The 26,705-nt window shown below is 39.1% G+C and overlaps 2 protein-coding genes across 4 annotated transcripts; one reads left to right on the top strand and one right to left on the bottom strand.

Moving 5' to 3' along the window:
- The first annotated feature begins 1,217 nt into the window (after positions 1-1,217).
- NFE2 (nuclear factor, erythroid 2) lies at positions 1,218-15,101 on the top strand. 2 transcript variants are annotated; one of them, XM_072406301.1, is made up of 3 exons: positions 1,218-1,776; positions 12,214-12,388; positions 13,617-15,101. In XM_072406301.1, exons 1-3 carry the CDS (start codon positions 1,715-1,717, stop codon positions 14,655-14,657), a joined length of 1,278 nt encoding a protein of 425 aa, XP_072262402.1. In that variant the 5' UTR covers positions 1,218-1,714; the 3' UTR covers positions 14,658-15,101. The 2 variants fall into 2 exon arrangements, with proteins under 2 accessions (XP_072262402.1, XP_072262412.1); XM_072406311.1 differs by lacking the exon at positions 12,214-12,388.
- A 3,869-nt stretch (positions 15,102-18,970) lies between these two features.
- HNRNPA1 (heterogeneous nuclear ribonucleoprotein A1) lies at positions 18,971-26,686 on the bottom strand. Of its 2 annotated transcripts, XM_072406251.1 has the most exons (12): positions 26,529-26,686; positions 25,370-25,486; positions 24,606-24,752; positions 24,305-24,515; positions 24,126-24,218; positions 23,922-24,014; positions 23,602-23,835; positions 23,385-23,522; positions 22,498-22,569; positions 20,808-22,377; positions 19,702-19,767; positions 18,971-19,140 (listed from the first exon to the last, which is right to left on the bottom strand). In XM_072406251.1, exons 1-9 carry the CDS (start codon positions 26,541-26,543, stop codon positions 22,508-22,510), a joined length of 1,110 nt encoding a protein of 369 aa, XP_072262352.1. In that variant the 5' UTR covers positions 26,544-26,686; the 3' UTR covers positions 18,971-19,140; positions 19,702-19,767; positions 20,808-22,377; positions 22,498-22,507. The 2 variants fall into 2 exon arrangements, with proteins under 2 accessions (XP_072262352.1, XP_072262358.1); XM_072406257.1 differs by lacking the exon at positions 20,808-22,377.
- Between the last annotated feature and the right edge of the window lie 19 nt (positions 26,687-26,705).

Here is a 26,705-nt window from a genome sequence, read left to right as displayed (position 1 = left end):
TGAGACCGTCTATGATTTTGTGATGCCATTACTATTTTGCTCACTGTTCTGCTTGGAGAGCTTTACCAGAAATGAATCTGTAGCTTAAGGCCTGCCATGCAACCATCTCCACTCAATTTATTTTGTATATTTGCTCTGTCGTTGCCTTCTCTTTTTTTCATCCATATCCCACTAGTTATTTGGGGGTGGATCTTACATCAAGAAGCAAAAGCTTTCCAAAATGGCTAAATCTATACAGAGGGACAGCACCAAACAAGGCACGTTAAACTAGTAATGGGGAGAAGATCAGCTGTTAGGAGCCCACTGACAATGCTGATAACTAGGCCTTTTCCCTCGTCTTCCCTTGTTTGGGCATCACTGCCAGAGCAAAGTGCCCACTAAATTGCCAACTTTTCTTTTTCTGATATCTGGGAGAAATACACTTGTTCTGATATTGCAACCAATTTTTTTTCCTTTTTTGTGCCTAACTGTCTGACCACTAATCTAACTTTTTTAATACAACATTTGCCTAACTATTACTCCCTTGGCTCTACCTGACAATGCGCTACTTTCCACAATGATACTGCACAAGCTATTCTGGACAGTTCAGCTAACAGTCACATTGTTCAAATATACCCGGGGGCACCAGAGTAGGACACAAGCAAATAACCCTTCCCTAAAAGATGACTGGTGCTAAAAAGTGAATGAAAATGAAGTGGCAGCCATCATAAAGTATAAACAGACACCAACCCTCAACAAAAGTATATCTGGGGCAAAAGTCATTCTGGAATCAGTATCAGTGTGATTGTCAAACTGACATTTGATGACTCTGGATGTCTTTACAGTAACAATTTTGGTAAAACTGCAGAGTGAAAACTTGACAAATACACTTTGAGCATTTATAAATTAGATCTGTCCACTATAATAATTTTTTTATTGACTCTTTAAATTTTCTGTTTAAACCTTAGAATAAAACTAAAGAAATAATTGGTTAGTAGACTTTTCCTCAAAATACTATAGCAGTATGAGTGACTAGCAAATACAGTATCTACTGCATTAAAACTTTCCTGTACTGACACCAAAACCAACGCTAATATGTAAAGAAATGTGTTCAGTTTTATCTCTCCTAAACAACTGTCCCTAATCTTTACTTATGGACCTCAGTGCCTACAGAGGAGGGAGCTGCAATCAAGAGGGTGGGGAGAACTGAGGGTGGGGAGAGGATGCTCCTGTCTTAAGTTTGTGGTTTTACATCCTAATACAACCAGCAAGAACTGATATAGAACTTTGTGCTGGCAACACTTGATCTAATATGTCCGTAACTCCAAAATGATGGGCACAGAAAGGTAAGGAGAGCAAAGACCTTTACAGGTCAATGGAGGGTCATACTACAGACTGAACTATAAAAGTAACATTTCTGAAAGAAACGACAGAAAAGCTGATTGCAGTCAGAAAGTCCAATTATTTTAATAAGACAAGAAAAAGAAGAATGTAACAGGGACCAAAGTAGAGCAACCCAGTGGAGTTTGGTGAAGGGTAACAGTGGATGGCAAAAGATGGTAAAAATTAAGTAATACAGATAGTTACACAAAAGGAGCTGCGGACACTGAACTTTGCAGGTGGCATTAACATGATAACAAATATACATGGCAATTTTACAGAGGAAACCCAGTACAGTCTGTAAGCAGATTTCAACCAGGACAGAAGACCAACATGCAAAGAAGGATACATTTCAATGTGCATAATTCTGGATTCCTTATCTTTGGAAAAACTACAATTGACCATTGAAGCACTTAGGTAAGATTATTCTTTAAAGCCACATAATGTGTACCTTTAAGATGGAGGTTTGGATGTGTTGATAATAATTTTTTATATGTTGTATTGACATGCTGAAGTCAGCCTAGCATTGGAATCCCGCACAGGCAGGCACCATTTTTATAAATATTGTGCTAGGATAAACTTGTGCTGTGAAAGTTACATTTTATACATGTTTAACAGGATAATGTCAGTTCTGTGCACTTTCCATTGGGAATGGGTTGGACAGCATCAGAGACAACAGTACATATCTAAAGATGGTCATAGACTAATGTTTTGACATGAATGATATGCCCATCCCTGAATGGGCACACTTTGCTAGGGCTTGCTTTTAACTTATTTCAATTCAACCAATAAATGAATGCAGTAAATGAGTGACAATCTGTACCCAGAAATCACTACAATAAAAAATGCTTCATAAGGTTTTTGTTTCATTTCAGCTAGCCTAGTCCTTATCATTTCATCCAAAGTCATCTTGATTTGGGTGCACCATTTACAAAAATTAGGCAATGTGTGTCATCAGTCATTTACTCAATGTTTGTGTTTGCATACACTGTCCATCCCACACTGATTAGAAACTGTATTAGTTGTATATTTATTGTATTACTTTACTATTGTATTATTATGGTATATATTTAAGCTGTTCTGAAATTGGTTTGGTAGGCAGCTTACTACCCTATACGCATCATCAATTTCTTTTTCTAGACTGAAAGAAATGTACTTGAAACTACAGACTGAAATCACCTAAAAAGTGCATAAGAACTATTGAAAAACTTTATTGGACTGTACTTGCTAAGAATTATCAAGAAAATATGTTAAGATGAAATTTATTGATACATTGAAGCATCTACGAATCCAAAGCTCCAAAGCTGCTTTGACAGTGCTGAAGTCAGAAATAACCAAACAATTGACATATTTGGAAGATACCTCCATGTTTCTTTCAGTACAAATGTCCAATAATTCTAGGATTTTTATTATAATAATAATAAAATCCTAGAAATATTGGAAATTGTACGTCATTGATTCTATTTACTATCTAAAAAAAGTGAAGTGAAGCTTTCAATAAAGTTCACCTTTAGTATAATCCATTGGACATGTCTACAGTGCCAAATCAAACTATTACAGTCCAAAAGAAGAGTTTTTCATAGCTTCCAGATTTGGCTACCAATCTTTATTGAATATATTGAAGAATGAATACATCGCATCAGCTACAAAAGTGTTAGGAAGGCTTATTTTTCTTTGAATACAATTATAATAGTGTACTAAGGTAGCTACAACTCCCCAGCACTACCAAGCTCGTACGTTTCTCTATCATTTCATTTTTTTAGGACAGTGTACAAATATGTTACCATATGCCAAGTTCTCTGTGTCACAACTTTCTTTGCCAGTTATGCAATAACTGAAAAACCTGCATTGCCACTACCGAACACATCTGTTAATAATGTAATGAATCGAGCAGTGTTGTGCAGTAACTCAAAAGAGTGAAAGAAAAATTAATTCTTACCATCATAAAATACTAGACTGCTGATAACTGGTTGATTCATATTACTGCACGTGAATAAACCAATGCACATGGTCTATGCAAGTAATAAACAACATTAAACATTTATACATACATTACACATATAAAGTTTATCATGCCCCCCAATAAAATGTATTATTTTGTAAACTATTAGTGCTTAGATATAGTGGTTACATTAGTTTTCTTCTTTTTCAGGCATTTTACTAATAATTTTACATGGTAATCCTGGCAAGATCCTGACCTGTGCTTTTCCACCCACTGTCTTTGGAGGAGCAGAATTGTTACTCTAGACCAGGGGTCAGCAACCTTTACTATCAAAAGAGCCATTTTGCCTTCATTAGAACACCGAATAGGGAATCCCCCTCCTCCGCAGTGTCTTGGGAGGAAGGGGATCCCCCATCAGAGATCTCCCCGCGGCAGCCGAAGGGAGCCACAACAAGGAGGCTGAAGAGCCGCATGCAGCTCCGGAGCCACAGGTTGCAGACCCCTGCTCTAGACTGTTTGCTCCTGATTTTAACTACATAGCATCCATTCCCACCCTACCCTCGGCCACCTTCATCTTCATTACTAGTGTTGCTGTTAGGATTCAGATGAAGTCAATTTTGACCAGAATAGTGGATATTTGGTTAGGTTTACCAAGAACAGAAAAAAAACCTTAATATTCTATTATGTTGCAGCTGAGATTTAAGATTTTAGGGGATAAAAAAAGCTTTTTTCTACTGTTGTGGGAACTTTAGGATCTAAGGATTGTTGTACATGTAGGACATTTTGAATTTATTGCAGGCAGGCTCTGTGTCACACAAATAAAACTCCGCAGACTGTAAAGTATAAGTATGTAGAGATGCATTGTCATTATCACCATTTGTTTTTGTTGTCACTGGGATGCTTTGTGCAATAATATTTGCAGCATATATTGCAATGCAGCATATATTATAACAAGCATTGACTGCTGCTGATGGTTTGTACATTATACAGCCAACTATAATTTTAGCTATACTGCTGTCAATAGGAAGCTTTCAAATGGCAAAAATTAACATAATGTTCCGCAGATTTTAGGTGGTCTGTGCCATTTTGCTGAATTTGACTGCTGTAGTCACTCTCAAGAGACTAGAATAAACCTTTTTACTATTGACCTAATTGGTGTTTAGATTTGTGACATGGAGAATCCAGAACTTTTGGACCAGATGACTAATCTAAAGCAATTTTGAGCAACACAATCAAAACTTGGGGAAGTTTCAGTAGTCCAAAAGGAGAATTGGGCAGTTCTGATTATATTGAACATAATAAATGGGAGCAAATTGTTAATGCTTGCATATACTTGAAGATATTGCTTGTTGAGAATGATTTTCAGGCCAGCATACATCTTACTAACATGTGTTCCTATCACTTTTTAGCCATCGGTATGAGATCTAGCATGATCCAGGCTGCACTTTAAGTAGGGTTCACTTTATTGCACTTCTCTATTTTCTTTCAGATGTTATATATTTCAGATCTGGTGAAATTTTTGAAAGAACAGTAAGTTTTAATATTTCCACATGCTTCTTTGTGGTAAACGGACAACTCAGAAGCACATGGGATTGACAATACATGCAGTGATGTGGTAACTTGGCCTCACTAACAGCTTACAGGCTTAAAGCCAAAAAAGCTTGAAGCCAAGAAGTCTACATATTATACTAGCCAGATAAATATATATATATATATATATATATATATGTATATGTATATATATATGTAGCTTGACTTCATCTCATATGGAAATGATTATGTTGTTGGAGTAGTTCAACTATCCAGCTAATATTGTGTCATAGCTATCAAAAGATTGCTGGAGGAGACTGGAATAGTTGGAAACATTTGGCTTAAGAAACACTTGGGTAAGCCTGAGAAATATTATTGCCATAATCATACTCAGAAACCTACAAGGGAAGCTATGTAGATGGCCAAATCCAAGAGAAGCATATCAGCTCCGCTGAAGTAGAAAGAGAGTTCAACGGGCTGCTGCCTGCGGCTCTGGCAGGTGTCCCGCCGAGCAGGGTTAGAAGGACCCCACAGGGGGGCCCCATCGGCCATGTCCCCTATACAAATCAACAACTAAGGCTCAGATCTGTGATGGGACAGTGGGCAGGTTATGCCATCATGACGTCACGTTCAGTGGCGTCATTATGGCATAACCTCGCCCACTCTCCCATCGGCCCGGCCCAATGTCAAATTTTATATCAGATTGTGGCCCCTGATTGAAAAAGTTTGCCCACCCCTGCCCTAGGACCTCTATGGTGCACAAATAGAGGTTGAAGGATTACACAAATAAAGGTTGTGACACCAGAGGATGCCAATGTGAATGTCTGGTCCTTGCCAGAGCTCTTGGTGGTCGAAATGTATAGCTAACACTTCCACATTATGGACCCTATAACTGAACTGGGCCAAGCCATGAAAAACAACACCAGCAAACTAGGACTGGTATGAAGCACTGTATGACACAAAATAAAATGAAACATTTATGATGAAGAACCTGAGGAAGAGACACTAAAGGGTATATTTATAAAGCAATGATTCTGATATTCACTAAAACATTCCCTAGTGGAGAATCAATTACTGCCATTGAAACACAAGGACCTGGAAGATTCTCCACGAAAGAATATTTCAGTGAATGTTAGATTCACCACTTTGTAAATAGAGCTAAGCGTTAATACCAAATATTGGAAAACAGCTGATGTTCTAAAGCACCGACTTTAGAGAGCAAATTCAGTAAACTGAGGATAGGAGAGGGTAAAACGATAAGAGCAGACACCACAGCCGGCCAGACTGGGAACAAGATAAAGACAGAAGCCAAAAGCTTCTGTAGTATGAACCAGGAAGACGCAAGGCAGTACCTATACTCAGCACACAAGATTAAAAGTGTCAAGTGTCATGATTTTTTATAGAAAATACCGTACATTCCATCCTATAACTACATAATGACTTAAGACAACTATATTGTATAAAAGGATATTGGAAAAATATTATCTGTATGACATTCTGTAGATTAAAAGTCTCAGGTACAAAAATGACAAGCCATTTTCATCTTTATTTTAAACCCACAGACATCATCACAGTATAATCATGGCTGTGGGATGGCCAAGGGTGCTATACCTAACTTTCCTAAAACTGGAAGCTGTAATAATGCCAACATATAATGTTTAGCCAGTAAGTAAAAAATACATGGCAAAGGCATCAAGCCTGGGGAGCAGAGGGCTAGATGATGCTGGATGTCCATCAGTCAGAAATGAGGCAGACCCCATCAAACTTTCTGTTGTTTCCAGTGAATATCATGAAAAGCTGACAGTGTGCAGTAAAATTAGTAAATTATTTCAGCACAGGAGAGAAACTTTTATAACTGCGCATGACTGAATCATAAGAAACGGGAGGTAAGAGAATAAGGAAAGTAAAAATGGCAGAGGACCAGGACCCCTATCCTTTTCTAACCTTTTATTAATATAAACTGCTTATACATTATTGTTTTAACTTTCATATAGCACAGACATGTTATGCAGCACTTTACAAAGTCCATAGTCATGTCACTAGCTGTCCCTCAAAGGGGCTCACAATCTAATGGCCCTACCAAAGTCTTATCTCATTAATAAAGTCTAAAGCCTGTTTTTAGGGGAAGCCAATTACCTAACTGCATGTTTTTGGAATGTGGGAAAAAACAGAATGCCCACGCAAACACAGAGAGAACTTGCAAACTCCTTTTAGATAGTGTCCTGGCTGAGGTTCGAACCTGGAACCTAGCGCTGCAAAAGCCAGAGTGTTAACCACTGAACCTCCGTGCTGCCCACCTACATAAAAACATTATGTGTGTTTTTGTTTTGCCTGCCTCCATGCTGACCATAAACCTGGCACATTTAAAGCCCATTTGTTTTACAAGTGTTGCACAAGATGTTCATAATAACTAGCTAGTACAAAAAAACTATAAACTATATGAACTATAAAATTATGCATGATCAGTTGGAGAAACAATATGATAACTTATTTCTGTTGATTAAGAGTACAATAATTTCTCCTGACAGAAATTCTAATTTCTAATAATTCCTATTATACAAATAGAAATGTATAATTCCTTTTGGAAAATTGATAAAAAAGTAGTATGTTTCATTGCTGTTTTGGATGGTATATAATCAGATAAACACATCATAATATATTACATTTACCATGTTGCTGCTGAGGGCTTGGTGGTACCACAGGAACCTTACCGTCCTAACATCTAAAGGTAAAAGCTAGTTGTTCTCCCTTTTGATATATGGTAAAAGGGACATACACAGGTATACAAGCATGCATGCAGTAACCACGACACATTTCACGTGAAGTGCTTAATTCTAAAGACACAATAAAGTCTTTTTTATGAAAAATGTGTAAAGATGTACAGTAAGATGAGCAAGATTGGCTTTGAGGGTTCTTCTTTTTCCATGTATACTTTACACACTTAGTAATTACTATCACTTTAGATCAGTTTTCTTCGTGGTGGATCATATGACTTCTTATATTCTCTTTAGCAAGAATTCTCATGTTTCTGCGGAAGTTTCTAATGCATGCCACTGCTTGTATTTTATATCATTTCAAATATTACTGTATATGCCTTGGTATTTATTGAACTGGTCAGTCTGAAACTAAAATAGGAAATGTGGCAATTAACCACAAAATTGTAGTGTCTATTGCAAAACAGTAGTAAAATGAAGTACAAACAATTCAAAAACACAAGAAAGGTCATTTTTGAAACCGCAGACATTCAGATTTGTTCAAAAAGGCAGAGCCAAGTACAATTACATTGTTTAAAGTGCCATAACATGCACTATCCACCAATCTAATTTGCTTTATAATCAGTGATCAGGAACAAGCAAGTAGCCAGTAGAGTCTAAAAGCTTTTATCCTGCATATATGTGTCAGGCCAGTGACTCTCTAGACCAGAGGTAGACAAACTCCGGCCTTTAGACCGCAAAGCACGTGCACATGTACAGAGACTACACCGTGGATTAACGGAAGACTGAGGCCTTGGACGAGAGCTGTGATATGAAACACACTGCACAGCTGGCCATCTTTATGCGTGGCGTCACACAGGATCTGGAGGTAGTTGAGGAGTTTCTCAGCCTCATCCTGATGAATGGACTGACAACTGGCCAAGATATCCTCAAGGCCCTCCTACTTGCTTTGAGTGGTTTCGACCTGTCGAAGCTCGTCTCGGTATCTACTGACGGTGCACCTGCCAAGGTTGGATCTACCAAGGGACTTTGCAGCTGCTTATCGACCACTGCTGCTCTTTGGGCTGTGCACAGGAGATACGTAAGGTGCACTGCATCTTCCACCATTGGACAATGGACCATTGGACCATTGGAGTCGTTGTGTGCCAAAGCAGTTGGCATGAAGGACATTATGTTTGTTGTGGTGAAGTTAGTGAACGCAGTGCTTGCTTGTCCTCTCAACCACCGCTTCTTCAAGCACATGTGCGAAGCTGCAGAAGCTGATTACGGCGATCTGCTTTACCACACTGAAGTATGCTGGCTCAGTCATTACAGTCATTTCATTCGTCAGTGAGGAGGGCCTCAAGGGCTTTCAAAAGTTCTCTGATGAGGTTTGGCTCTGTCAATTCGGCTTCCTCACTGATATCAGCTTTCACCTTAACGAACTTAACCTGAAGCTTCAAGGACGTGACGTGCTCATCAGGAACATGGAAGCCCACTTTCGAAGCAAAGCTGATTATATGGGAGAAAAAGCTGTATAAGGGCGAATATGTGTATGTCCATTTCCCACACCTCGCCCAGTGTGATGCAGCCCTCATTGACACCGAAGAATGCATCAGTGTGCTGTCTACCCTGTGACATAAATTCTCTTCACGCTTCACTGATGTGGGTTCTTAGTCGCAGGAGACGCCCCGTGATGTGCAATTGGAGTTCATTGAGCTGCAGGCTTCGGATGTTCCCTTGTCCAAGTTTACTTCTTGCACTACTCTCAATGACTTCTATCGTCAGCTGCCACATGCTCAGTTTCCAATGTTAGCCCGTGCCGAGCGTGTGATCGCAAAGTTTGGCAGCACTTATTCGTGCGAGCAGCTGTTCTCCAAGATGAAGTTTTGGAAGAACAAGCTGCGCTTTCAGTTTACTGACAACCACCTCAATGACATTCTGTTGCTGAACTCAAAGTTAGAACCTATCTGTCTCTAAGAACATGCAACATCATGTTTCCTATTGATCATACTGTATTTTTAAATAAAAAACCATTCCTTGGACACCTTGTTACTGTGTGCCTTCTTGGCCTCCTGAAATGGCCTAGTAGTCCAAAAAGTTTACCGACCCCTGCTCTAGACGTTGAAGACAGGATGGGGATAACATTTCCTCAGATTGCACCATAACCCCTTCCTGCGCCCCATTGTAAATTCACTTTCTACTGTCAAGTTCTTATGCTAGAAGGATGTTAATAAAGTCTCTTTATGCAGCATTTTGTAGAGGTTTTATTAATTCTAGGATTTATATAGCATGGACTTCTTTCTCATGGTCATTTCACTGTCTCATACACAACGTCCCAATCTAATATCACTACCATAGATATATGTCATTTACATAGAATAAAGTCAACTTTGGGGGAAACCATCAGAGTTTTTTGGGGGATTTGAGAGAAAAAGAGAGTCCCCAATAGAAACACACACCAACACTGGGAGAACATACAAACTCCATGAAAAGAGTGTCCTGGCCAAAATCCTACAATGACGTGTCACTACACTAACCTCTAGAAGTTCTCAGCTCTAAACACCTTTGAGGTTTTACTGAGGGGCTCCTATAACTCAGGGATATAATAGGGGCATTGGGGGATATATTAGATTTTTGATACCATCGTAAAAAGGCTTGTCACTATTGTCACATAGGCATAGGGAGGCTTATTTGTGAGAGTAATGTCCTGTCTTTTAAAAAGGTTGTACATAGGACAGGAAGTGAGGAGAAATCTAATATCAAATGAAGACCTTAAAGTGGTACAAAACCCAAAACGACAAAAAAAATACACTTACCTTCAATCCCACAGGGAAGTCCAATCGCTCCGGGGGTGTCTTGCGTTCGCTCCGGAGCCGGCGCTCCGGGCGCCGCCATCTTCCCTTCTTGTTCCTGTTCTTCATCCTACGTCACCCGACCCAGGAGCAAGATCGGGTGACATAGGATAAAAAATAAAATTTGCTGATCCCACTGCACATGCGTGAGATTGGCAAATTTTTCTTTTTGTGCAAAAAGGCAATCGAGAAAAGGGTTGTCTACCCTTTTATGTAAATTAAAAATTGTGAGTTTAGGTACGCTTTAAGTAGCAGAAACACCAGATGGGTTGTACGCTTTCCCCAATGTTTGCAAAAGAAACAAAAACAAAGAAAGTATAGATACATTTAAACAAACAGCATTTTATCCATTATCAAATTATACAAATATATATTCAGGATGTATTAACAAAAAAACAAACTATTAAATAAAGGCTTTGTATGTGTAAAACCCAACATAGTATCTGTCAGTGTTTTGTTGATTTTTGTCCATTGTTATATGTTGTTTCATATTTCAGTAACATAGAAATACTCCTGTCACTTCTTATGATCTTGCTCACGATAATTATATAAAGATATATAGATGTATGGTAAATTCTCTGTAAAAAAAAGCACTTTAAACAATAGTACATAAAAGTACATAAACACAACAACTAGAGAAGTGAATGTCTTCTGATAATTTGTTATCTACTTAGTGCAGCACATACAAAGGAAGGGAGGGAAACAGCTATGGCTGTAGAAGGAAAACTATGGACAGTAATGGTATTTCCGAATATAATACAACAGTAAAGAAGCTCAGAGTATATTACAACAGTAAATATATATTTTTTTGCTATTCCCCCAACATCTAAGTTTTAATATGGGATTTACAGATATTTAATATGTATTTACTGTATCCTCAACTGCTACCTGTAACATTTGGTAATTGTCCAGCTTTGCGACAATCTGTCTTCTATACACTCTTCTTGTTGCCTGTGTCACTGATCTCTGTTGCAACAGACCACTGACCAGGGACCTTCAGAATCTAACATTTGCAGGACTGGCAATTATCTGCTCTTTTGCTGAACTCAGAGGTTCATTTTGTAAGTTCTTTTGTAAGTTACCACTGCGTCTTGTAATGGCATGAATAGGGGTGGATTAAAGAAACCAGAGTACAGCTTTTCTGAGAAGGCTTTCCACAAAATTTTGTTAGTGTTTCTGTAGACATTCATGTCTGTTCACCCAATGTGAATAGCCAGTGGGTTGTGATGTTCTTTGTGAAGGCTTGGTCCACAGTTGACATTTCAGTTAATCCCAGAGGTGTTGTAGGTTTAAAGTCAAGGCTCTCTGCAGGTAACTAAAGATCCTCCATATTAAACTGGTACAACCATGTCTTTGTGGAGCTACCTGCATATTATCAAACGTTATACTTTTTTTCCTGTACTAATTCTCATCTTTGTTTGTTTTTGATGATGTAACATTTTAGAGCAGCCTTTCTTGACCTTTTCAGCATGGAGGAACCTTTGAGGAAACTTTCAGGTCTTATGGAACTCCTACTATAACAACTATATCCACAACACACAGTACATTAGCTAGTGTTCAGTAGGAAGAATGCCTCTTACATTGCTGGCCAGTGGGAAGAATGTTACCATTACAGATTCACCAATAATCATTTTGGCTAAGTGAAACTGACCTGGGTGGCACAAACTGATCAAAAGTCAAGGGGCTCTGGTTAAAAAACACTGTTTTAAAGAGTAAGTAAAAAGTTAGGATTTTTTGGCACATGCACAGTCTATAGAAAAAATATATATTGTGCCTTTTATTGTATTTTTAGCACAAAAAATATTAATTTTATATTAATTTCTTTCCTTTAAAGGCACAGGAGACTGAAAAAATATTGTAAGCGTTCCTGGTTGGATGATTTTACTATGCTCAGTGCCCTCTACAGAAGATCCCAATCTGGAACAGTTTTGCCATATATGGGAGAACAGTGCACTCAAGGAGAGATGGATCTTACCTGGCAGGAGATCATGTCTATTACAGAACTACAGGTATGTGGAAAGGATTAGTCTAATAAAAAAGGATATTTAAGTTTTGGGTAGAAAATTGCAGACTGGAAAAAGAATCTTCTTGGTACCCTCTTTGACTACATCACAAAAGATTCATGAAGGCTCAAAACAAAATAGACGGTACAAACCATTAGTGTTCCACCGGAGGTAAACCAAGCCCTTCAATAAAAAAATGTTGTACATTGACCATGCTAAATAACTGCCTTTTTGTAATTATTTAACTAAACTTCTCACTCCATCGATCAATAAGTAACGTATTTACTATATTTTTTTCAATTTTGAGATTTAATTCTACTTTGCATTTTTTATATCCACAGTTTATTTCTTTTTAAAGGATTTTTTGCTTTATTCTGGGTCAACCATTATTATTTATTTCTCAACAGAAGATACAAGTTTTACATACATATATACCTTTTGGTTGAACTTCATGGACTATATAACTGTTAACTTTTAAAACAGGCTTTTACTATGCTGCTTCAGCAAGCAGTGTCCTGAGGTGGTACTGAGCTTTTAAATGAGTTTTTAAGCATTTAAAAGACAATCTAAACCAAGATATATGTACATACACCATCAAGAAAACATTTTAGTGTTGATTGGTCCATTGGAATAAATTACATTTCAAACCTGGGAGTTTAAACATTCAGTTTAAATGCTGGGGAAACAGTCCATGTAGAATTGGACTAAAACATCTTATATAACATAAGTAATCCTGTCTTCTATGATATTGATAGATTAGGGATCATTTGGTTTCTTTTAAATTCACAATACGGTCAAAAACCTCTAGGCAGTAAGAAAATAGAAAATCAAATATTTAATGATTATTGTGTTTAGCCAAAACCAAATTGTGGAAAAGTTTTGAAACTCAGGATCAGGTTTTTTTTTAATGTTGTGTCCCTTTGATTGTTAGACCCCTTTGATTCCCATTTTGGTAATAACTTAACTCGTGACAATGACATACAGAATAATCAGAGATGTAGAAGATAGCAATTAAAGGATTGCACTCTATCCATGACTGCATAAAAACTGTGTTGTCTCTAGCTTTATTTTTATTTATAGTTATTTATTTATAGTTATTGAGTTATTTAGGTCTTCAATTTATGTTAACATTTTGAGAATAGTCCAGTTGATCTTGACTTCATACAACATATTGATTGGCGTTACTCAAGTGCTTCATAGACAAATAATCATTATTCTTTCTTGTTTCATTTAGGGGCTGGATATGGACCAAGATTCTGCTTATAATACTGAATATGGATGTCATCCACCCACAGTGCCATATTTTGGATGCAGTCTTGGCAATAACCCAAGAGATAGTTTAGTACCAAATGTAAACCAGGGCATGCCAAACTTTGATCGACATTATGTGGACCCCATTTCTCCTCAGGCTCAGCAAGTGCCCACTTTTTCTTTGGCTTCTGAATATTGCCCAACATCCTACACAGGAATGTTGATGTCAAATGTCTCTCAGATGGGTGCCATAAATCACTATACTTCAAAACAGGCGCATACGAATGGGATGAGTGCCCCAGACCACATTGCTATGCAAGAGGCTTGTCTGAATGATGTCAATAACCTACACCAGCCCTGTAAAAGCCAAGATGATTTTGAATCAGATTCTGGCTTATCTTTGAACTTCAGTGATGGTGAATCCATTGAAATAGAGAACATTGATACACAGAGGCTGCAGTCAGACTTTATGGAAATAATTCCTCCACATGTTTATCAAAACCAGTATATAGCTACAAACCTCACACAGTCTTTTATGGAACACAACCCATGTGAAACCCAATCCTACATTACATCGCAAACTCAAGAACTGGTCTGCAGTAGGGATGAGCGAAGGGCAGTCGCTATGCAAATTCCATTTGCTATAGAAAGAATCATCAATCTACCAGTGGAAGACTTTAATGAACTTCTGTCACGCTACTCATTAACAGAGACACAGCTGGCATTGGTCAGGGACATTCGCAGACGGGGGAAGAATAAAGTAGCTGCTCAAAATTGCCGTAAGCGCAAGATGGAGAACATTGCCATCTTGGAAAAGGAAATAGAGCAGTTGAGGACAGAGAGGGAAGGACTGCACAAGGAACGAAAAGAGGTGAAAAGGATTATGGAGGAACTGAAGAGCAATTTAAAAGTGCTTCAGCAGGACTTATACAGCATTTTAAAAAATAAGGGCAGTGAGTTCTATCAAGAGGATCCCTTGTTTAAACAGACAACAGAAGCCAGCATTCCCTTTCCTGCAAATTAGAAATTGTTCTGAATATAATGCATATTGATGTAAATCAAATGATGGAGTGGTGCTGAAAACAAGCTCTCTTTAAGATGCTGCGTTAACACTCTTGCAGATAATCTATGTTAGCAAAAAAAAAAAAACACTTGTTCTCCTTTTGTATTGTGAATTTTAAATAACATAACCTGTAGCTTTTAAATCATTTGCAATATGAGTTAAACTAATGAGCAATTGTTTCATTCTTGTCCCATAATTGCCTTAAAAGGGTTTATTTTTATTTTGTTTGTGTGTAAGAATGTAACATTAGCACAATTTTATAGAAGACTGATCACAAAAAATATACTTATATTAAGGAATCATCATGGGTCTGTCAATTGACTTCTTAAAGTATTAAATAAATTTCTAAATCACTGAAGTTTAAGGGGTATAAGTCCTATCAATAAATTTCTTATTTGGTTTCTATACCCTTGTCCTAACCTTTTTGTCCTTGTCTGACAAATTTGTAAAAAAAAAAAAAAAATGTATAAGTATGCTTCTGTTTGTCTGTTACCCAAAAATTAAACTTGTGTAAATAGCTTCTTCTTTTGCTTTAAAAATGTAGTTGTCCATATACAAGATAGCTTGTATTATATTCAATAAGAAATGTCAACATGCATGGCCATCTTTACAGTCCTAATACAAAGTCTCAACTCACACCACCTGGTGATTGCAGGGACTCTGCTGTTCTCACCCTGTAGGTTAAGCCTGCTTAAACTACAATTGCAGGGGTGTCAAACGCAGTGGGACAAAATTTAAAACTTAGACCAAGTCGCGACCAACCTTAAAATGTATTTAAAAAATTAAGGATTTTTTTTCCTTCTCATTAGATATTAAACCTTTTCATATGGAAACAAAGACGTTTTGCTTCACATTCAATCTGGAACAAGCCTATAATAGAGAAAAATGTATGCCTCTTTCTCTATTTGTTGCCTTTTGAGTTAAATTTTAATGGTAACCTTTTTGCACATGCTAACAATAACAACAACAATTTTCTTCTATGAAAATCCAACCATTCAAGTCTATGCCTTGGAGTAGCAAGGAAAAGTACAGCTGAGGGGAGCTGGAAATGCCAGACACAGCCAATAAGAGTCTAAATCTTATGAGTGGCCCACCGCTGGAAATCCCTCTTCATTGAAATAGCGCCACTACTACAGTTCCCGTTATTGCTTGGGTCTTTAAAGCAGTCCAATACGGGGCCATGCATGGGCAGGGCGCCCGCTGGTCTATAGATGTGAGTGATGCCAGAAATTGTAGTAGCAGCGCTATTTCAATGCAGCGGTGGGCCAGCTGCAGTTCATATTTAGGATTCCTTTGGGGCCAGATTTGCCTGGGACAGAGTTTGCCACCCCTGTACAATTGGATGAGGTGGTGTAATAGACCGTCAGTTATGTTACTGAAAAATCACAAGCTTATACGTGACCATACTAGCGAGGGTTTTCCCTCACTAAACTGCCTCAGAATTCACAGTTGGTGTAAATTTATGGTACAAGAGGATCATTTCTTACATGCATACTTCTTCTGCTTAGATCATCTTTTCTGTTTTTACTGTAGGTTATGATCATTAAACAGACCCAGATTCAACCAAATAGCTGGATAGAAGCAGACTGCTGGTTAAGCACCTTCCAGGCTGACCACAAAGGAAAACCCCTATGCTCATATACCCACTATTTCCCATTAAGAGAGGTATTAAAGCTCTGCTATTCTCACACTCCTGTGGGTTAAGCCTGCTTAAACTACACTTGCATTGGAAGTTATAGTAGACCATCAGTTGTTACTGCCAAATCACAAGCCTATACCTGACCACACCATCTGCTTTTTGAATTACCAGCATTCCTTCTAAACTTAGATAGATTTTAGCTATCTATGGAGAATGCTCACACCACCCAGGCAATGAATTGTTCATTTGCCATTCCTTTTAATACCCATTTCATAGGATAAGGGGAAATGTATGATAACTTTTACTAGTTTCCACAACTCATACATGACAGCCAACCAAGGGACTGCTTCTCTTTCATGAAACGAACAGGAAACACACTGATCGGGTTTATAAAGTCCCACCCACTGCTACATAGAACCTACTTATATACTCTTTAAGGATCATGAAGGATTCAATAAATGCAAATTACTGGAGAAAGTACTTTGGAAATTCATCCTCCATGACAGCCAACCAACATGTGAATAGAAACTCTTCAGCGTTGGAGAATTGCAGACAAAACGCTCAAAGGCCAAAATCGTGATTTGCCAATACATCCATTTAAAAATACTTAAAATATGGCAGCTAGACCAGACCATTGCCCTAGAAAAAAAAATGATATACCCGATTCCTGACCTGTTTATCTGTTAGTGCTCTTTAACCACCCGACCGTTAAACCCAACCTTGGTTCAGGTTAAAAAAAATTGCAATTATTGATAAACCTGAATTTTTCTCACTGTATGAAAATACAGTGAGAAGAGTTCGGGTTTATCGAGCACTTACCTGGTCCCGCTGTGATCATCCAGCGTGGAGTTCGTGTTCCAGCGTCGGGTGCCTTCTCCGAGAAGCCGGCCGGCTTCTTCTCCGTCCGTAGCGTGTACGTGTCACCCGGCAATGACGTCAGCGCGTGTGCGGGAAATTCAAACACATTTTGTATTGGATTGAATACAAACTCCTGTATACAATCCAATCCAATACAAAATAATTCAAAATAAATACAAAGTATGTAATTGGTAAATTCAAACGCTCATTTTGTATTGAATACAAAGTCCTGTATCCATTCCAATACAAAATATATTTATGTGGTTTTGTCTATAGTTATGTGACGTTGGACTCTTAAAATTTACCACACTAGGGAGGTGTTTTAGAAAAATATATTACTAAACAGTATACTGAAATTATCGCATTTTCAGTATTTTTCATTTATTTATGTATTCTTCTTTAAGCTGATTTTTGTGTCTAACTATAGGCCGTAACTAGAGGCCGTAACTATACATATAGGAATTCTAAGTTATTATATTTATCCTCCATGCCATTTGATAAGTTCTGACAAAATGATTATGTCCTGCTCCTGCAGAAATTTAAAGAACTATGCTTTGGGGCCTGGGTACTGAAGCCTGAAACCGTTTTAAGATTGAAGTTTAGTCAGTAACCTGTTTTAGAGGGATAAATCCAAAATCTGAATAAAATTGGTATATGATAAATCTAAACATAACAAGAAATCTTTGTGGTATAAAATTTGTTGCAGAAGCCACAGACTGCATATGAAGTTATTTTACAAAAAGGATCGTATATTTCTCAAGTTTAGGATTATTCTTTATGACGCTTTGATTTTTCAAAAACATAAAAGTAAAGCCCCCCCATCTTCAGTTTATTGGATATGACCAAGTCAGCGGACCTCCGCACCCCTTGCACCTCCAAGGGGGGGGGTCAGAAGGAGCCCACTGGCAGGGTGAACCGGCCAGAGCCACGGGACCAAGTCCCCTGTACAAATACCAGGCTCAGGGAAGTGGGTGGGCTGTGTTCCTGGACACAAACCACCCACTCCCATCATAGGCTCAGATCCTGTGATGTGAGTGGGCAGGTTTATGTCACAATGACCAGTTTCAGTGGTCAGGAGTCGATAATTTAAGTGGTCCATGGGACTGAAAAGGTTGGCGACCACTGGACTAGATGCAGCACCTGTGGGGATGCCATCTAGTTAAGGGGCATCCATGATTTCTCAAACCATTCTCTCGAAGAGAGACCTTGGTGGCCATTCTGGTTCAAATGGTCTTAAAGTTCCCCCTTTATTTGTGTCCTCTAGATTATTACCTCACAGGTTGCACCAAGACTGGCAAAAACCATCCAAGTTACATTTAGAGAGATCTACCTTTTCAACCATAAGATTACCTGTGACCCAAATGATTTGCTAGCTTGCCCGATTAGCCAGAATGACCCTGTAAAGCATAATATAAAAAGATTCCAAGGTTTTGTGCTGTATACATGAGAAGTTTTGCCATTATAAGCTCTTATAAAAGTAATCTCCCCCTCAGGGTTACCTATTTCAGATGCATGTTAAAGTAAAATTTTTGCAAAACAGTACAACTGCTTTACTATGCTATTTTCCTACAAAATAGGCAGTTCTGTCGGGACTGCAGAGTTCTCTATATCTTACATTTGCAGGTTATAAACTTATCTACAAAACACATTTCATGACCAACACCACTGATATGCAAATTACATTTAAAAATGCCTGGTGCGAGTCAATTTTCTAAAATCTGAAAGCTTGAGAATGGGAACCATTTCTCATTTTTGACCAACAGTAAAGAGACAAAAGTTGAAATTGATTGTTTATTAAAAAAAATGTAAAAAAAAATACTGCACAGCAGCAGAGTTTCTAAAACAGATACCAAATCCCATCAACACCAATCTTGCTGCACATATCTTGAAGCACAAGTTTTTGTTTTTTTTTAAAAAATTCTTGATGGCAGATCATAACCAGATAACCTGCAAAAAAGATCAGACATGATTTATATTCCAAGTACACCAATATAGCACAAGTTATGTATAACAAAAGCATGATGTGTGGCCATTTAAGCTAATACATACAATGTGCCAATATCAAAGCTGAAAATTTAGTTATGTCATAAACATAGAAAATATGCTCCAGCAAGGCATTTTGGGAGTCAATTAACCTAACCGCAAGTTTTTAGATTAAGATGAAACCTGGGTACCTGGATACCCACAGAAACATGGTGGGAACCTGCAGACACCATGCAGCTAGTGCCCTGGCAGAGATTTGAACCTGGGAACCAGGGCTGCAAAGGCCAGAGTGCAAACCACTGAGCCACTCTGCAGCCCACTATGCATCACTTAGATTTGCCTTGACTTCAGCTTGATGAGGCTTCCCCATACCCCTTCCTATAAGGCTGGAAAACCCAGAAAGTTACATGCTGCCCCAGCAAGCTCATTTCCAAACAGACTAGGGCAAAGGCACTGTGCTTTGCAGGCATAATCTGTCCCATCTATGAAGGAGCTCATGATAGCAGCAACATTAAATATTCTTACCTTACATCAGAATGTGAGGACATTCATTTGTTTACCAGTCAAGCCGGGGGATAAAACCACCACCACCTGTTAAGTACAACAAAAAGTAAACTTAAACTTTGGTCTAAGTCACACATTTTAAAAAGCCCTAAGCTGTGCAGAAGTAACATTTGTCTGAGTTGTACAAACACCTTCCTACAATACAAATTGGAGTGGAAGAGAAGCTGCACAATTTAATCCATTGTACTCCTGTCTGCACCACACACACGACCATAAGCCTTTGGGCCACACATTGCCCGATTCTATGTGAACAGTGTTACATTTACTATAGTGGGAACTCAAATGACAAAGACAAGTTCTCTGAACTTGTATTAAAAAAGCCTAATTTTATGAAGTAAAAAACTTGTACCAGTCCACACTTTAGTGAGGCTTGTGTTACAAAGGGCAAGAACTGCTTAATAAATACAGCCTACATTGAAGGGTATACCTAGCCAAGTGGACTTAAGTTACACTTACCCCTGTCCTAACTCAATATTACACAGGAATGCAATTTGTAGAAGTTGGATGCATTGGTGCCAGCTTCACAACTGGAAATGCTTTAAAGTGCTATGGAGGGCATCAGCTTCACAAGGAAACAGAGTAAGTGCCAGGAAGAAAGTTAAACTGAATAATGTGCATGCTACCTATATTACTAGACCTTTCATAAACCCTTACCAATACAAGCTGATCAACTAGTTACTAAAGTGCAAGTATAGACAATTTTTGGATGGAGTAGGAAGTGGTTGGAACATTAAGACTAACTGGTCCTACAAGATTCACTTATATTGATTGCCAAAGACAAGTGGTGGAAGAACCAAGGAAACCTTTACAAGAGAAAGCCGTCTGGCATACTTGATTTGGTGACGAGAAAATTTTATCACGTTTCATCCTGTTGAATTAGCAGACTAGTAAGTAAAACTCCAATGAGAAATCAGGTGCAAAAAAAAAAAAAAAAAAAAAATCCACATCCAGAAACCTGACTGGATTAATCCTTCCTAACTCCATTGGAAAGCAACCCTGGCTGTACATACAATTTTAAAAGATCAAAAATCACAGGTTATGACAAAGTAAAATCTGTTCTTACCTACCAGCACATAACTGCCCCTTCTGGCTCGCACTGCCTGCTAGGCTTAACATGAAGGTTCTGTATCCTGGACTGACTCCTTCCGATGAGCTGATGATTCCCTTTATCTTGCTAGTTGCTTAAATGTCAGCTTATCTGAATTAAATGGATCAGCTACTCTGTTGTAGCAAGACTGGTCTGAGCTGCTGAATTGTTATCTTCCTTGCTAGCAGTCACTGGAGATTTTATATGTAATATGGCTTAGTTCCTGTCTGTCTTCATCCACAGACGACCATGCTAGCTGAATATTTTAGACCAATCATATTTGGAAGTTAAGCCTTTCAACATACACCGAAAACCATTTCTGCCAGTTTATACCCTTTACATTTTTGTCCAATTCAGAGATTAGAAATTGAAGATTTGGGCCAGCTAAAGTCAACAGTAGCACAGTAACAGCATTTGATACTTTCTACAGTATGGTTTGTTTTTCTTTAGATACCAAGACTAAACCTTCCAACCCCCCTCTGAAGTTACACACTTATTTGTTCCAGCTGCAAAAGGTAAAGATATTTCTCCAACATTAAACCCTACCAAGCATTTGGACTTTTCAAAATCCAGTGCAAAAATGCAGTCTCCAACCAATTGGTACAATCCCTACAAGGCCTGGTCTGATGTAGTCCGGCATGAGCCTGTCTTTACCTAACCTGAAACCTAATCTGTTAACATCTGTCATGAGTTATTCAAGACAAGTTTATAGTGGCCATTTATATTTTAAATCTTATACAAGTAGCGGCTGCTTAGATGCCACAAAAGCTCCCTGAATGTTACCCCTTAGGTTCTGCTAAACACCAGTCTGCTGTATTGCGTATGACAGCTTTGCAGTTGCGGGACCAAGCGTTCAGTTCCTGTACTGTAACTGGCAAGAGTTTAATGTAAAAAACTCACTAAAGATCATAGACCAGCACTGCAGACTGGGCTGGGATTCTCCTAAAAGGGCAATTTTAGGACTTTCTAAGCCATATCTTACATTACTGCCAACTGAAAAAGCAAAAATGAATGTATATCTGGCCCTTGAGGTGGACCGCTGACAAAGTGCAGATCAGCCTTTGTAACCTTAATATTTTACTATCCTGGATAGATACATAATTAAAAACCCTTTCCTAGCTACCATATGACCAGGGCTGGGTGGCATAAATACTTAAGACTTACTAGGCACAAGGGAAAGCTGCTGCTGCTGCTAATACCACCAAGTATATTAAAGCCACAGGCTTTGGCTTAATCAGCCTTCAGAACACCACAAGAAAGTAACACAGATTTAAAAAAAGAAAGGGACACATTTATTTTAAGAGTCATGTCTTTACAATAAAAAAATGAAATTAATGTCCTATACAGTAAAACCCAGTCCTAGGAATGCTTGACACTTCCACAATACATAATAAAGTCTTCATAATTCTTCCTGTGTTTTTCCTCACACATAAAGATTTGCTAACATTTCTTCATGTTGCAGCTATACCCTGCCACAACTGTGCTTGGCTGAATTCAACTTGTGTAGTAACCTGTCGCTTGCCTGGCTGTCCTCTCCTGCTAAGATATTCCTGTTGAATAATATGGAATAATTGTGTTAATCTACACATCAAAGGCCAAAGTAATGGCAGTTACCTATTCTGCCTGATTGGTTCCATTAGAAGCAATGCAATTATAACAGCAAAAATTACCTAGAGCAGTTTAAAATCTTCTTCCTCCACCATAACCACCACTGCCTCCACTGGACCCACCTCCATAACCACCTAAAAAAGAAAAAAAAAGTAAGATTTAATTTAAGAGCAGAGATGGCAGTGAGAACCTTTCCTTAACAGTATTGACCCTTCTAAAAAGGAGCAAAAGGGTTAAGTTTACAGCCAAATTCTGGTCTGTGCCATTGTTTACGCCATGTTTGACTTACAGAAGCACATGCCTTCATCACAAAACATGTTACTAACCATGATTCAACATGAGCAGGTGGGTACCCAGACCATGAAAGATGTGCTGGAATCAACCGACTGATTGCTTCAACTTAAAGCGTAGCTATACTCAAAACCAACTTTGGCCTATGGATAACATAAGCCAAAGTTATATTCTGAATACTTTTTTCAGCTTGCTTTGACCTTTAACATTAAAAAAGGAGTTCTGGCCACAGCCCCAGGTCTCTCCCATCACCTAGGTGGTGAACTACAATCTGGAAAATGCCATTCTTGGTGAGTATTTCTAATCCACTCCCCCTGCCCTAATTACGCAGATTTTTCTTTGCTCCTGGGACTCATCTCACTGGAGTGCAACTGCTCCATCTGTAGTCACTTTCTGCTTCTCAGTGTGAGCTCTGCGTGCAGCAAGGGAGGGTGAGACGATCAGGAGAGGAGAACGTAAACTTGCCAGTCAAAAACTGGCCACTTCTAAACACGTCAGTTCATTATATTTTTCAGAGATACAAGCTGACCCAGCCAGTGCCACCAGGGAAGACTAACCTTTTAGTGCAAGTAAGGGAGAATAGATTAATAATTAGACTAGTTTTTGAGTTTAGTTCCTCTTTAAATTTACTCCACAAATGTCTGACAATGTTTCTTACCACCATAAGGTCCAGAAGTCCTTCCACTGTAATTTCCACCTTTCATTGGGCCAAAGCTGGATGAAGACTGGCTGTTGTAGCTGCCAAAGTCATTGTAGTTGCCGCCGCCACCACCACCACCATTACCTCCGAAGTTGCCTTTAAGAAGGAAAGGTATTTAGGAAAAAGTACAATATACAAGAAACAGAAATAGAAACACTGCAACAGTGTTACTTACCATTTCCATTACCACCACCGAATCCACTGCCTCCTCCACTGTAGCCATCATATCCAGCACCACCACCACCACCACCACCATTGCCGCCATAACCACCTTGGCCTCCTCCATAGCCTTGTCCTCCACCATATCCACGGTTGCCAGAGTATGGTGGGTTGTTTCCATAGCTATCATTGCCAAAACCATTGTATCCATCACCACCACCTCCATATCCACCACGTCCACCAAATCCACCTAGGAGAAAAGCAAGGCCCATGAATACAACATACAAAATGGAAACCAGTTTTGTGTCTTATCTACTTTCAGAGACCATAACTTACCACCTCGGCTTCCACCAAAGTTTCCTCCACGGCCACCATAGCCCTCATTACCACCAAAACCACCACGACTAAAGTTTCCTCCACCGCCACGTCCTAATAAACAAAAAACATCGACATAAGATCAATCATGCATTTAAAATGTAAACTCAAGACTAAGTTAAGGCACTTAAAATTAGAAACCCATCATCAAAAACAAAGCCTCACCTCTTTGGCTGGCAGATGCTGTGGCCATCTCCTGTTTTGAGAGAGCTTTTCTTACTTCACAGTTGTGGTCATTGATGGTGTGGTATTTCTGAACTGTGAGGATAAGTTAAATGTCATTAAATAAAAGATTTCACAATGAGATCAGCTTCACAGAAACCCCACAAGGCTGCTCTACTTACTGACAATCTTGTCAACTGAATCATGGTCTTCAAATGTAATAAATGCAAATCCCCTTTTCTTGCCATTAGCTCTGTCTGTCATGATCTCAACAGCCTCAATCTTGCCATACTTTTCAAAATAATCTCTTAAATGATGTTCTTCTGTGTCCTCTTTAATACCGCCAACAAAGATTTTCTTGACTGTTAAATGGGCTCCTGGTTTTGTAGAGTCCTAAAATGATAGAATTATTAACACCACAGCAGTTCAATGTGATGAAAGTCCAGGAAAAAAATACAATTATATTTGGGCCTTTAGACATACCTCTCTGGAAACTGCTCTCTTGGGTTCCACCAGTCGGCCATCCACCCTGTGTGGTCTTGCTTCCATAGCAGCATCAACTTCCTCGGTTGAAGAATATGTGACAAAGCCGAAGCCACGGGAACGCTTTGAGTTTGGATCCCTCATAACCTAAAAATCAAAGCCAGCCTGTTAGTCAAAACCAAAAAAATGCAGCATTCTAGCGTGACACTATTATGCATCCCAGTACGTCCTTCTGTTAAGGCTGCCAATCCCCCTTACACACTAGATTACAATGTGTGCTCTGTATAGGAGACTACTAAACTTAATTAGGAAACCCTATTACACCAAGACTAGCTTGCTGTAATAGAGAGCTTCCTCTAGCATCTAAAGATTGGACCAGTCACACTTTAAGAGGAACTGAAACCCCTTTACAAAACAAGGATCAGGCAGATGGGTATTGGAGGAGGACAGGTGATGTCCCTTCTGCAATAGCCACACTTACAGGTCTGACTGTGCCGGTGACATTTGAGAAAGTCAAGCTGAGAATTTGCAACATTAACTTTGCTTGCCAGGACTTTCCTAGAGTGCCAGGGATGAACCCCACACTGGAGTTAGGTCACCATGGCATGGCCAATAAAGATGGCTGAATAAAGGAAGATGGTGATGCCCTGCGTGCAACTTTAGGTGCAGAAACTGAAAGATTTTGTAGCACTTGCTTTATCACCTGAATACCTATTTACAAGTTTCAAATCAAATTACGGCTTACAATTGTCAGAGAATCTTACCACACAGTCTGTTAAGGCTCCCCATTGTTCAAAATGGTTGCGGAGGCTCTCGTCTGTGGTCTCGAAGCTCAAACCGCCAATGAAGAGCTTGCGGAGTTGTTCAGGTTCCTTAGGTGCCTAACGAAAGAAAAGTCATATTTGAGAAATCAAAATTATAACACACGCAGGCTTCCCAAATTTAACACCGGATACGGAAACTAAAGCTGCATACACACCTGCAATTTTTCTCGTTGGAAAGGATCTTTCACGATCCTTTCCAACGAGAAAAGACTGCACGATGCATGAACGATGCTGACACGGCAGATTTTCGCCCGATAATTGGCCGATACCGATTACCGGGCGAGAAAAATTTGCCGTGTGTACGCAGCTTAAGGCCAAAGACAAAAGAAAACAAAGACCAATGGACATTCAGGTTTTATCTTTATAGATTGCAATCACATCTCATCAAATGATTAGAGGTCAGAGGCAAGGGGCCCCTGTGGTTTCCATTGCAAATATTGGAGCTTTATAAATATTATCTATGTCAATGAACCCAATTCAGGAAAAGGCTTGTGGTTATCCTTTGTTGGGGCAGTAACGGATCAGGACAATGGGGGGGGGGGGCCCCATTTCCTGATCACGGACGGAGGCAATATTTGTCAGAAAACAGCAGTAAAAGGTGCGGATTGATATTTTATGGGGTGTTAGAACAATGATGATGCGCTATTAGAATTCAGGCACAAACATTTTATTATCTGGCATTACAGCCTTTATCCTCAGTAGTGGGATATTAAATTAACTTTAGGTCTTATAGCAGTTCATATTTTACAATTGTCGCATGAATGAAGTATTTGGTGCGATTAGGAGATAGGACAACCCACCACCACATGATGCCGAGGCACAATGGCGCAGCACACGTGGAGAAGGCCGCAGCCTGACAAGATGGCGGCAGACAAAGAAAGCTGCCCCACCCCCACACCGGCTGATAAACAGGCACCGCTTCATCCACGAACAACAAAACCCAAAACACAACCGGGCAGATACTATTATCCCAAACCGGAGAACCGAACAAGAGACTAACAGAGGCCGCAGGAAGCCATTCCCTAACACTATCCCCTGCATATATACGAATACCCCGGCCTGCCCTCCCGGACCCCACGCAGATATATCTCTGACTCACCTCAGACTTATGCATGATGGAGATGTAGTGATGTTGTTTTCTACACAATAACCCCACCGAGCTCGCCTCGCCGTGCCGCTGTAAGGATTTGGCTATAGCACAGCAGCTATTTAGCCCCACAAGACCCGCCCAAGATCCCGCTTATTCGCCTGAATTCACTTCCGGTCTCCCTGATTG

Source organism: Pyxicephalus adspersus, chromosome 1 (assembly GCF_032062135.1).
Source record: "Pyxicephalus adspersus chromosome 1, UCB_Pads_2.0, whole genome shotgun sequence".
NCBI classification, from domain to species: domain Eukaryota; kingdom Metazoa; phylum Chordata; class Amphibia; order Anura; family Pyxicephalidae; genus Pyxicephalus; species Pyxicephalus adspersus.
Note: the sequence above shows the minus strand (reverse complement) of the source record. Positions and strands in the feature narration are given on the sequence as shown.